At 36.7% G+C, this 11,076-nt stretch overlaps 2 protein-coding genes across 2 annotated transcripts; one reads left to right on the forward strand and one right to left on the reverse strand.

Annotated features, from left to right (window-relative positions):
- The first annotated feature begins 413 nt into the window (after positions 1 to 413).
- LOC112736438 (DNA ligase 1) lies at positions 414 to 7,243 on the forward strand. Its single transcript, XM_025785894.3, has 18 exons — positions 414 to 1,176; positions 1,278 to 1,389; positions 1,502 to 1,618; positions 2,146 to 2,247; positions 2,332 to 2,448; positions 2,753 to 2,983; positions 3,077 to 3,171; positions 3,346 to 3,433; positions 3,590 to 3,721; positions 4,347 to 4,459; positions 4,573 to 4,674; positions 4,753 to 4,814; positions 5,009 to 5,080; positions 5,171 to 5,244; positions 5,313 to 5,372; positions 5,630 to 5,707; positions 6,297 to 6,374; positions 6,661 to 7,243. The coding sequence occupies exons 1-18, from the start codon at positions 518 to 520 to the stop codon at positions 6,922 to 6,924; spliced, it is 2,556 nt and encodes an 851-aa protein (XP_025641679.1). The 5' UTR covers positions 414 to 517; the 3' UTR covers positions 6,925 to 7,243.
- A 1,339-nt stretch (positions 7,244 to 8,582) lies between these two features.
- On the reverse strand, positions 8,583 to 10,723 carry LOC112736440 (uncharacterized). The gene is made up of 2 exons (XM_025785895.3): positions 10,229 to 10,723; positions 8,583 to 10,081 (listed from the first exon to the last, which is right to left on the reverse strand). Exons 1-2 carry the CDS (start codon positions 10,280 to 10,282, stop codon positions 9,296 to 9,298), a joined length of 840 nt encoding a protein of 279 aa, XP_025641680.1. The 5' UTR covers positions 10,283 to 10,723; the 3' UTR covers positions 8,583 to 9,295.
- Positions 10,724 to 11,076: the final 353 nt, after the last annotated feature.

Consider the following 11,076-nt stretch of genomic DNA (forward strand, 5'->3'; position numbering starts at 1 on the left):
CAGTGTCGTTAGAAAATTAACTAAAATAGTAGCTAACTAAAGTCAATTAGTTGAAAAACAGGAAGTCTGTTGTAAAAAAGAAAAAAAAAAGGTCAAAAAATAATTCTCTATTATTCTAATTTTTTTAAATTTCAAAATAAAAAATACAAAAAATTAACTTGAATTAACTTATGTTGTAGTTGGCCTCCTATACTTTTTTTTCCCCTCTCTATTACTGATTTCAACTAAATTTCAAAGCAAAAATCATTATCTCTAGACCGCCTTGCATGCAAACATAGTGTTTTATTGGGCCTAGTGTTTTCAAAATTCTGTAATCATTGGGCCTTGTGATTAGTTAATAGTTACGGGACTCTAGGCCCAAAGGAAACTAAAATATTAATAATTAATAATTCATAGTCGTATGATTTGTGAAACTAGTACTTTACTAGAACTCCAGAAGAGTGGAAGCAGTGTTGTTCCCGCCATTTATATCATCACAAATTTCTCTGCGCGCTCTTTCTCTCTCTCTCTCTCGTTGATGCTCGCATTCCGGCCATGCTTCTTCAACCCACCACTCTGCCGCCCCATTTCCGTTAAAGTTCTCTCCTTTTTCGCATTTCCTTCTTCTCACATTCTCTCTCTCCCTTTCCCCCATCGCACAATGACCAAACCACCCTCCGCCTTCGACGCTCTCATGTCCGGTGCTCGCGCCGCCGCCGCCGCCGCTGCCAAGAAGAAGAAAGCCGAGCAGTCGCAGCAACCAACTGTTTCTTCTCCCAAGAAACGAAAACCTTCATCCTCCACTCTCCCCACTCCAACCTCCACGCTAAACCCTAACGACCCCAAACCCTCCGAAACCGTTCCTACGCCAACGAGTGACCCGCCCAAGCAAGAACCGGAGAAAGAAGGCCCTCCTCCGACCAAGACTCGCCACGTGTCTTCTTCATCTGCCTTGCAGGAGCTGAAGAAGCGCATTCCGCAGCTGAAGGCGAAGCCTTCGAAATTCGATCCTAGCTCAGTGGCTTGTTGGGAGAAGGGCACGCCTGTGCCGTTCTCGTTACTGGCGTTGGCGCTTGACATGATTTCTATGGAGCCTGGCAGAATCAAGATGACAGATATTGTGTGCAATTTGATGAAGACTGTGATATACTCTACCCCTGAGGATCTTGTGCCTCTGATTTATCTCTTCGCGAAGAGGTGAGTGTTTCAAAAGTTGTGAAATTTAACTTTCATTTTAAGATTCTTTAATATTTTAAAGTGCTTTGGATGCAAATTAAGTTAGTTTAAATGCATGGTAGGGTTGCTCCGGCGCATGAAGGGCTGGAATTGGGAATTGGCGAGACTTCGATTATTAGGGCACTTGCTGAGGCAACTGGAAGTACTGAATCCAAAATCAAGACGCAGTATCAGGTGACTCTTTTGGGTTTTGTAGTCTTTGACTGTCTCTTTCCCAATGGGGATTGTTTGATGACTTGCCATTTTACTTTAGGATGAATGTTTTCTTGTTGTTTGTTGTTGGCAGAAAGTGGGTGATTTGGGAAAAGTTGCCAAGGAGTGCCGTTCATCTCAGTCCATGATGCGGAAACCTGAGGCTCTGACTATTAGGAAGGTTTTCAACACCTTCCGTCTTATTGCCAAGGTGAAATTTTGTCATATTTGTATGTTATGCAATTAAGCACTGCCAAGGTTTTCAACACATTCCCTCTTTCTCAAGCTCGTGCTTTGTTATTAGATGTAGGGACATGTTAGTGTTTAGTGTTTTTCTAGAGGTTTAATTTTCTTTCGAACACCTGAGAAACAACAAAAATCCTTATCTGATCCTATTCTTATATTTAAAATATTGGAACTTGACTTATTAGTATCGTTCCGGTTCCGGAATATTGTCCGTATCTCAACTCATTTGTTGATACTGAATCATGGTTGGAAGAGGCTTGTTTTCTATCATGACTAATTAAAGATTTGTATGTGTTTTGGTCTTTAAGTCAATTCTTCTCTAATTGTTGATTATGTTGGATATTAATACTTAATAGGCATATTTCGTATCTTGTAAGAGAAGGAAAGACAAGTATCTGGGGATTTGGAAGATCTTTTCATTATTATTTATTTGGTTGAGAGCTGAATGTTGGTAGGATTCTCTCAATTTGTCCTTACTTCTAATGTGTACAGGAATCTGGAAGAGACAGTCAAAAGAAGAAAAAGAATCATATAAAGGCACTTCTTGTTGCTGCAACTGACTGCGAACCTCAATATCTTATCTGTTTTCTACAGGTTGAAGCTTTGCTTTATTGAAAAAATACAGAAGGCTTACTTCTCCATATTAAATATTAATCACATTGTGGGTTTGTTTTCTAGGGAAAATTGCGGATTGGTGTGGCTGAGCAAACTCTCTTAGCTGCATTAGGCCAAGCAGCAGTACAGAGTGAAGAACATTCTAAACCACCTGCTGGCATTAAGTCTCCTTTGGAAGAGGTAAGTTAATCTCATTGTGGTTGTTGAGATTTGGGAAATATGATGCAAAGAGTTTGTCTGTTTGTTTGTTTGTTTTTGGTTTGGGTGTTACAAAGTGCAAGGAGTTAATCAGTATACAAAGCTCATTCTTGTGAGGCTGGAGTGCTGACAATGTCTATTGTGGGTTGCATTAGCATTTCAGCACTATATGATGATACAACATTTTCGTGGTTCTTATGTATTAAGTTATAGGCTCTACCACTCTAGTGAATTGATTCTTTCTTTATTTCCTTTTTGTTTATTTCTGGTTTCTTTTTTTCATCAGGCTGTAAAAATTGTTAAACAAGTCTACTCTGTTCTTCCTGTCTACGACGAAATAGTATCTGCACTTCTTACGCATGGTGTATGGAAACTTCCATCAATATGTAATTTTACTCCTGGTATTCCAGTTGGACCTATGCTGTCAAAACCAACGAAGGGTATCTCTGATATTCTAAATTCATTGCAAGATGTGGAGTTTACTTGTGAATACAAGTATGATGGAGAGCGTGCCCAGGTGACACTTTCATGTTCAAATTTTCTATTGGAAATACACTGCACAGTATTATCTATTTATATATGTGCAATGACATTAACTTTATTGAGACAGGTACATTACATGGAAAATGGTTCAGTTGAGATTTATAGTAGAAATGCTGAGCGGAATACTGGGAAGTTTCCTGATGTTGTTGCTGCAATTTCAAGGTGAAGAAAACTGAGTTGGAATATTATAATTGAGGACTAGTAACATTTTTTTGGGTCATCATCAATACTTCTATTATCAACACTCTTTGTTATGATTACATTGAAATCATTACACCAACTGCTTCTAAAATTTCTTAAACTTAATTTATTTTGATATTTGCCATCAATGAACAGGTTAAAGAAATCAACTGTATCATCATTTGTTCTTGATTGTGAAATTGTTGGATATGATCGTGAGAAACAGACCATCCGTTCTTTCCAGGTACACTTCATACTGGTTATTTTTTGTGTGGGTAAGACATTCTTTTATGCTAATAATCGCCTCTATGCTGTCTTGCCTGTCTAGATGATGCAATTACTTTTATTTTATGTAAGCAGTTGAGATTGGACTTATGTTTATGACCTAATATCTTGACAGGATCTTGCTACTCGGCCTCGTAAAAATGTATCTGTGGATAATATAAAGGTTGACGTCTGCATATTTGCTTTTGATATACTGTATCTTAATGGCCGAGTACTTCTTCAGGATAACCTGAAAATCCGTAGAGAGGTACAGCTTTTATCTCTGCTCTGCCGATGGTTTCATTTTATTGTCTCCTTTATCTTGTATTTCAAATATTATTATAAGGTTAGCTGAAGGTCAAACCCTAAGATGTTATTCCGGTGTTTAAGACAAAACTTTAAGGCATAAATAAGTAGTACATTCATTGTAAAGTGTAGGTTGAGTTAGTGTCTTGTCTTGGCACACCTTTACATGGATATAACTAAAAATACTGTGCAGTTCTTGTGCTAGGCTAATGCATTGCTAAGAGGTTGTAACTTAGTGATAAGGATTTGATTCCACAAGTACTGTCAAACTGAGGTCTGTAAATATATTCTCATGGGGCTGGATGGCTTTGAGCCAGAATATCATTCAGGCAATGCAGAGGTGTGTTGAATTGAAAAATGTAGTACTTCGGCAGGTGTACTTTAGTTGAAAGATTTGGCATTGACCAATACCAAAAGCTTATGCCCTTTTAGTAAGTACTCACACAATGAAGTGGAATGCAAACATTAATTAGTTGTTGAATCTCATGTAGATGCTGTGAACTGTTATGCCTCATTTTTAATAGGCTTTTTGTATAAACAAGAAGTAAAGAACAATATGTTGACAAGTGCTTGTTTTCTCATTGCAGCATCTTTATGCCTCTTTTGAAGAAGAAACTGGAGTTTTTCAGTATGCAACGGCAATAACATCAAATGACATTGAGGAAATTCAGAAATTTCTCGACAAAGCTGTTGGGTCAAGGTCTCCTATTGATTCTATTTAATTTCAATTGTTTAGAAATTTCGTCACTTCTGTTCTTCCATCACCCAATTTTATGTTTAATTTTGTCATTTTGCTTGTCCCTTGAATTGCAGCTGTGAGGGATTAATCATTAAAACTTTAAATGATGATTCTACATATGAACCTTCCAATCGGTCACACAATTGGCTAAAACTGAAGAAAGATTATCTGGATAAGTAAGGGTGTAATATTTAACTTCTTAATTCTCTTAAATCTTACTGGATTTCTGTTTATTCATTCTCTCTAATGTGCAGCATAGGGGACTCGCTAGATTTGGTACCTATAGCTGCATTCTATGGACGTGGGAAACGTACAGGTGATCATAAAGTATACTCTTTATGATATGCTGATGCCTGTATTGTATTTGTTACTTTTATTATTAATTGCAGAACAGCTACCTCCAATATTGTCTTGTCAATATCATGTATGCCATAGGGATTTTCTACATAATGCTATATTACAGACTGAGCTCAAAGTGGTTTGAAATGAAAGCTGAATGATGTCTTGTAGGAGTCTATGGTGCTTTTCTTCTTGCTTGCTATGACTACAATAACGAAGAATTTCAAAGTATTTGTAAGATTGGTGAGTGATCGGATGTTGTTAAGTAACTGTTGAGTTCCTTTGTTTCTTAAAATTAATTGTCTCATATTTTGAAATTTTTACTCTGAGTAGGAACGGGATTTACTGAAGACGTGCTCGAACAGCGTTCTAAAAGTCTTGGTTCTGAAGTGATTCCTGGGCCAAAGGTACCTCCATTTCTTGTTCCTCTTTGAACCTGGTTTGAATCCTGCCTAATATTACTAGTGATTTTCAGCCATACTATCGATATGGAGATACAATGAAGATGCCTGATGTCTGGTTTGAAGCTAGTGAGGTAAGAGTGTTGTATGCCCTTGGTAATTTTGTTGTTCTCTAGTTCTGTCAATGAGTTGTCGTTTGCCTCTTGATTATTGGAATGCTGCACACTTCTTTCTATTGCTTAAATGGAAGATATGAGGTCATTTTCTATTAGTGTACTATATGCCATTGATAAGTAGCACTTAAACTATATTTCCTTAAGTATAGTGTTTTATCGCAATTTAACTTGTAGGGAATACTTCTGATCATGTATTATCTTATTTATTTATTCAGGTGTGGGAGGTGAAAGCTGCAGATTTGACCATTAGCCCAGTTTACCGAGCTGCAGTGGGCATAGTAGATTCAGATAAGGTACTAGAAAGTAGAAACAAATGAATTGATTATAGAAACTACAAATTTTGGTTTCTCGTTTTGGTTATTCATGTTACGGTAAAATACTGTCTTAGTCTCTAACATTTGGGTTAAATCTTAATTTCGTATCTTTGGAATGTTTTATTTTTTCCAAAACGTCTTATTTCGTTCTACTTTTGTCTAATAGTCAAAATTAAAACTTCTTCCGAAAATATCCTTTTCCCTCTATTATTATCAATTTTTTTCCTTATTCTTCCATCATTTTTACTACCAAATCACTACAACCACTGCTACAGCCACCAAAATTACAATTGTTGGACAGTGCCTAGAAGATGATAATGATGGAGGAAAAGGGACATTTTTTAAAGAAAAAATTTTAGTTTTAACCAGAAGACTAAAATATGACAAAAAGGCGTTTGTGAAAAAATTGACATTTCAATGTTAGAAACAAAATTAGAACTTAACTCAAACGTCAGAGACAAACAGAATTTCGTCCTTCATTTTTTATCACTATTTTTAGCACTTGCTGCATTTAACTTTCATCGACAGGCTTTAATGGTGTATCTCTATGTATTTTTCCCCCCTAAAGGGCATATCTCTTAGATTCCCACGGCTAGTTCGAGTTCGACCTGACAAAACACCCGAGCAGGCCTCATCATCTGAGCAGGTAAAGTATAATCTTCACAAGTTCTTACATAAACTTGTAGCATCCAAGTTGGGTGCATTAGGCCAATGACAAAATTAATTAATTAGATAATTACTGTGGTTAATTAGTTTTCATAATCTGTTGCCCTGTTGGGAACAATGCTTTGTGATTGAGCTTGTTTAGTCAACTTAAGACTTATGTGCGCAAGGTTTTGAGCATTTCTCATGTTTATTATCTGACTACAATAATAGTTACTGGGAAACGGAAACATTTGATTCTTTTGACATGCTTTAATCCCTTTTTACAGGTTGCTGAGATGTATAATGCTCAAAAAGCCACTCAAACTAAAGAAAAAGAAAAAAACAAAAACAAACAGGATGGTAGTGAGTCACCAAAAAGAGAGATTGGCAGTGAGTCACCAAAAAAACAGATTGGCAGTGAAGACAAAGACGAAGTCGCAGATGAAGATGAAGATGAAGATGAAGATGAAGATGTAGATGTAGATGTAGATGTAGATGTAGATGTAGATGTAGATGTAGATGTAGATGCAGATGAAGATGAAGATAAGTGAGGGCTGCTGTCATACGCTGTTGTACCAATAGAATCTCAGCATTTTTGCTGATTATCCAATGTTAGTCTAATGTGCAGAGGCAAATTCTTTACATATAAGCATATGTAGAGATCATAGCTGCTCATTTTTCATAAATTGAAAATTTAGCTTGCAATGTGGAATTGGCATTTGCGTCAAATTACATTGTTATTGGGATAATCTTGGGAAGTTTCCCTTCCCTGTTCATGTAGCGGCTAGTGTTAACTTGTATAGAAAATTTGTTTCCCCTTTGACAAGTTAAGGCTGCTTAGTAATTTGCACATGCTCTTGGCATCTTCAATTTTTAGAGCTAATTCTGTCACATTCACATGCCTTGGAATCTTTTGTTTTTGAATAGTACAATGTACTTGCATTCTTTCTAACTCTTCTAGGTGTCACTGTATCAGATATCTATGTACCTTAATGCCCCCAATGGACCTGACTCAGAAGATAAGATAAAATAATATTCCAACCATAGAATGTTGCCAAGTCTTGTTGAAACCTGAGAAACTCTGAAGATTGGAAAGAAGGACTGGGTTCAATGATTGCCTTCTAGTGACACTTAGTAGAGTTCTGCCTAATTTTTTTCATTTTGAACAAATGGGGCTGTGGTCAAGCAAGTCTTCCTTCATCTCCAAAAGCCTATATGGCCTTTTCTTTGAATAAGACGTCCTAAACCTTTTACACATTGAACGCAGTCACCAACTTTGAAACTTCTCCATAATTTTTCGGTGGTGATAATTATTCTGTTCCTTGAACTTAAGCCCATCATTGAATCCATGGGCTTGGGCTTTGTGTCCTATGTGTACAATCTTCTTTGTGATGTTAACATGTGTTGCATTGATTTTGTTCTTATCAGGCCTCGTCTTGACTAATAGGTTGTTTTTTCTTCTAATGTCCTGTAAGGCACGAGTGGCGCCATTTGCGCAGCCATTGTTAACTGTTGAGAAATGAGGATTGTGATTGTGTCTTAGCGTGTTTTCTGGGACTTCTTTCATTGCCGTTCTTAACAGGATATATTCATTGACGTAATGAAAGTAACACATAGACATAGTGTTTTCTTTTTCTATTTTTTTTTCTTTTCTTTTTTCCACTAGGAAATCAATTTGCTTCTCATACATGATCATTATCTACAAAGGTAATAACGCTAATACATAGTATAACAGTTGGAAATTACGTGCAATACATACATTACTTAAGAACCAAGCTATGCATTCGTTCTTTGTATCTCTACCTGTCTCCTCTAGAGAACACTATCCATGTGATTTATGGAGATGGCAGAGTAACATGGTCACATTTATGGAGAACATGGCTTACATCCTTGTAATCGATGTTGATAACTGCAAAATTGACACTTTGCTAACATACTTGGTAGTTGGTACCTTGTTGCACAAGACCAAGGATAACCCCTTTTTTTAATACCTTAATATAGCATGCTTAATTTGTTGGTATAGGGTATTATTTTTCCTTTCTTTACCATGCTTCCACCGAACATGATAGATTATGTTTGTCAAAGTTATGTGTTCTTGTCCCTCTTCAAAAAAGAAGATAAACATTGGCTCGCTCTTAATGTCAAGTGGGTTCAGATACATAAAAAAGAGGCTTTAGTAAGACAATTAGTATTAGGATTACACAAAAGAGGCGTAAAGATAGATAGATAGATAAATAATAATCCTTCAAAAGAAGATTAGAGACTTGAAGAATCATTAAGTTGCCTAAACAAAAAAGATCAATATAATCATACATCACACCGGTAATAGATCCTGATTCTGATTTGTGGGTCCCTCTAACCCGACAAGTAGAGCTCAAAGGCCTTCCCTTTGGTTGTTGGCCACACCAATCTCCCAACCCCAACGACTCCACACCCAATCACTCATCCCTCTTAATTGTTGATGTGATCTTATACACAGATCAATCTCATTCTCTCACACACAAAACACACACACACACACACTCACACCACTTGCTGAACTGAGCTACAGTATCTTAGTTATATTACATTACATTACAATTTCAGAGACCCTTTTCACTTCTTCACACGGTAACAAAAGAACAATGTGAAGAGAAGGGTGAAAATGCCAAGGATAAGTTCCTTCATCCACCCCAGTATCACCAAAAGCCGAAAACATGACCCTTGCTTCTTTTTAATCTTCTCCAACATAGTTAAAATCCGGATAAACTCACCGCTCTAGAACAAACCACTGTACATATGCTAGATCAGTTGCAATACCACCTTGCTATTCCTAATCTTTTTAAACCTATAAGATTGTAAATATATAAATTTTAACTAAAATGGGCGAATTTGACTTAGTACTTAGTAGTAGTAGTAGCAGTAGAAGTAGTAGTGACAGAGTCAGTGGAGTACAATCCTTTGGTACTTGGTCTCTGAAGGAGAATCAGTGCTCTCACAGAAAGCCCTTTTCCTACTGACCCTTCCACAGTTGTTGGTGGCAGTGTTATTGCAGCTTCCATTGATGAAGGAGTCTTGGTGGAGAAGCTGTGGTGGTTGTGGTTGTGGTGGTGGTGGTTGTGGTGCCACCACAGAAGGAATAGTGACAGGGGGTATCTCAAAGGACTCAAGTGGTGGTGGAGGGTGTCTCCACTGAGGAAGTGGTCCTGCAAGGAGAAGGGTCTGAAGAAGAGGGCCAGCTTTCATCACTGCCTGCAAAAGCTTCCCCTTTTCAGGTAATGGCCTATCTGGTGTCAACTCAATCATTGAATCACTCACAGAAGATGGTACTAATGGTGGTTGTGGTGGTGGAGGCTGAGTTTGCATTTGCATTTGCATTTGGGGTTGAGTCAAATGCTCCATAACTGGAGAGGACACTATGCTTTCTTCACAATCAGAAGATGAAAGGCCATTGCTTGAGTCAATCCCTCTTCTAGGATCATCCTCAATGCTTGAAATTCCAGACAGAGGAGCATTTTGCTGCTGCTGTTGTTGAAGAAATAACTTCTCCAAGATAAGCCTCTGGTATTTGTCTTGAGCTTCATCTCTTTCCCTTATGGCCTTGTTGAGAAGCTCCCTCATGTTGTGAAGCTGATCATCCCTCTTTCTGAGCTCTGCTTGAACTGCAGCTTTTGTTTGTTCAAGGTCCAGTGTTGTGCATAATAGTGAGTGCTTCAGCTCCTCCATTGACTGCGGAATTAACACAAACACAAGCAATGCAAGAATTTTAGCACACAAAATCCACAAAGATATGTTTTTTATTAGACCCATTTGTATCTAAAGCATGCAAGTTAACTCACCACTAAGCATTATGAATGAATGAAGTAAAGTAGGTACCTTTCCAGGGCAGAAGTAAGCGAAAGAATGAAGATGGTTGCGTTGGTTGTCCATGTAGCTCAAAATGGCAAATTGATATCTATGCTATGTTGTTGCTTTGGATTTGAGAGAGAGATGAAGAAGGTTATTAAAGAGAAACAAAGAAAGAAGAAGAAAGAGAGGGTTAAGGTTAAGGCCTAAGGGGGATTTGGGTGATGGATGAAGCTCTTTTATAACTTGGTCAATATACTGTTTATACCTTCTTTCTTGCTTTCTCACTTTGGGTTTTCGTCTTTTCCACCATAATCAATAAATAAATAATAAGAATACTAAATACAAACAGATTTTAAAGATGCAGATACTAGTGTTTTCTTGTGTATACTAAGAGGACTAAATTTTTATGGCGGTTTGATTGTGTATTAAATTGATTTTTGAAGTTTCAATTATACTATTATTGTTTTGAGACTGAGTTTTGAATGCTATAGTGATTAGTGGTGGCAATGGATAAATAGAGGTGCGTTCTTGTCCTATCTGATTTCACCCAGTTTTATAATAATTTTTATAGAATTTGCTTCGTTTTTATTTGTGAGTAGTAAAATATTAAATTTTAATTCATCTTTACGAATATTTTTTGTGTTTTTATAATTATTAAAATTTAATAAATAAAATTAATTTTTAAAATTTATATAACCATTATAATATAAATTAAAGTAAAAATTTAAAAATAATACATTATTAATTATTTTATTAATTATTTTACATATATTATATATAATGAGGTGGGTATTACTTAAATATGTTCTGACACGTTAAAAATTTGCCACCTTGTCCCAAGCGGACAAACAACAAGATGAGTATTTGTGGGTTTG

This window comes from Arachis hypogaea, chromosome 13 (genome assembly GCF_003086295.3).
Source record: "Arachis hypogaea cultivar Tifrunner chromosome 13, arahy.Tifrunner.gnm2.J5K5, whole genome shotgun sequence".
Taxonomy (NCBI): Eukaryota; Viridiplantae; Streptophyta; class Magnoliopsida; order Fabales; family Fabaceae; genus Arachis; species Arachis hypogaea.

Excerpts from the sequence above, each read along its gene's own strand:
- LOC112736438 (XM_025785894.3), top strand. The coding sequence starts at position 518 with ATGCTCGCATTCCGGCCATGCTTCTTCAACCCACCACTCTGCCGCCCC. Across the intron at positions 1,177-1,277 it reads ATTTATCTCTTCGCGAAGAG|GGTTGCTCCGGCGCATGAAG; the intron begins GTGAGTGTTTCA and ends AATGCATGGTAG. Across the intron at positions 5,708-6,296 it reads GCATAGTAGATTCAGATAAG|GGCATATCTCTTAGATTCCC; the intron begins GTACTAGAAAGT and ends TCCCCCCTAAAG.
- LOC112736440 (XM_025785895.3), bottom strand. The coding sequence starts at position 10,282 with ATGGACAACCAACGCAACCATCTTCATTCTTTCGCTTACTTCTGCCCT. Across the intron at positions 10,082-10,228 it reads CTTACTTCTGCCCTGGAAAG|TCAATGGAGGAGCTGAAGCA; the intron begins GTACCTACTTTA and ends TTAATTCCGCAG.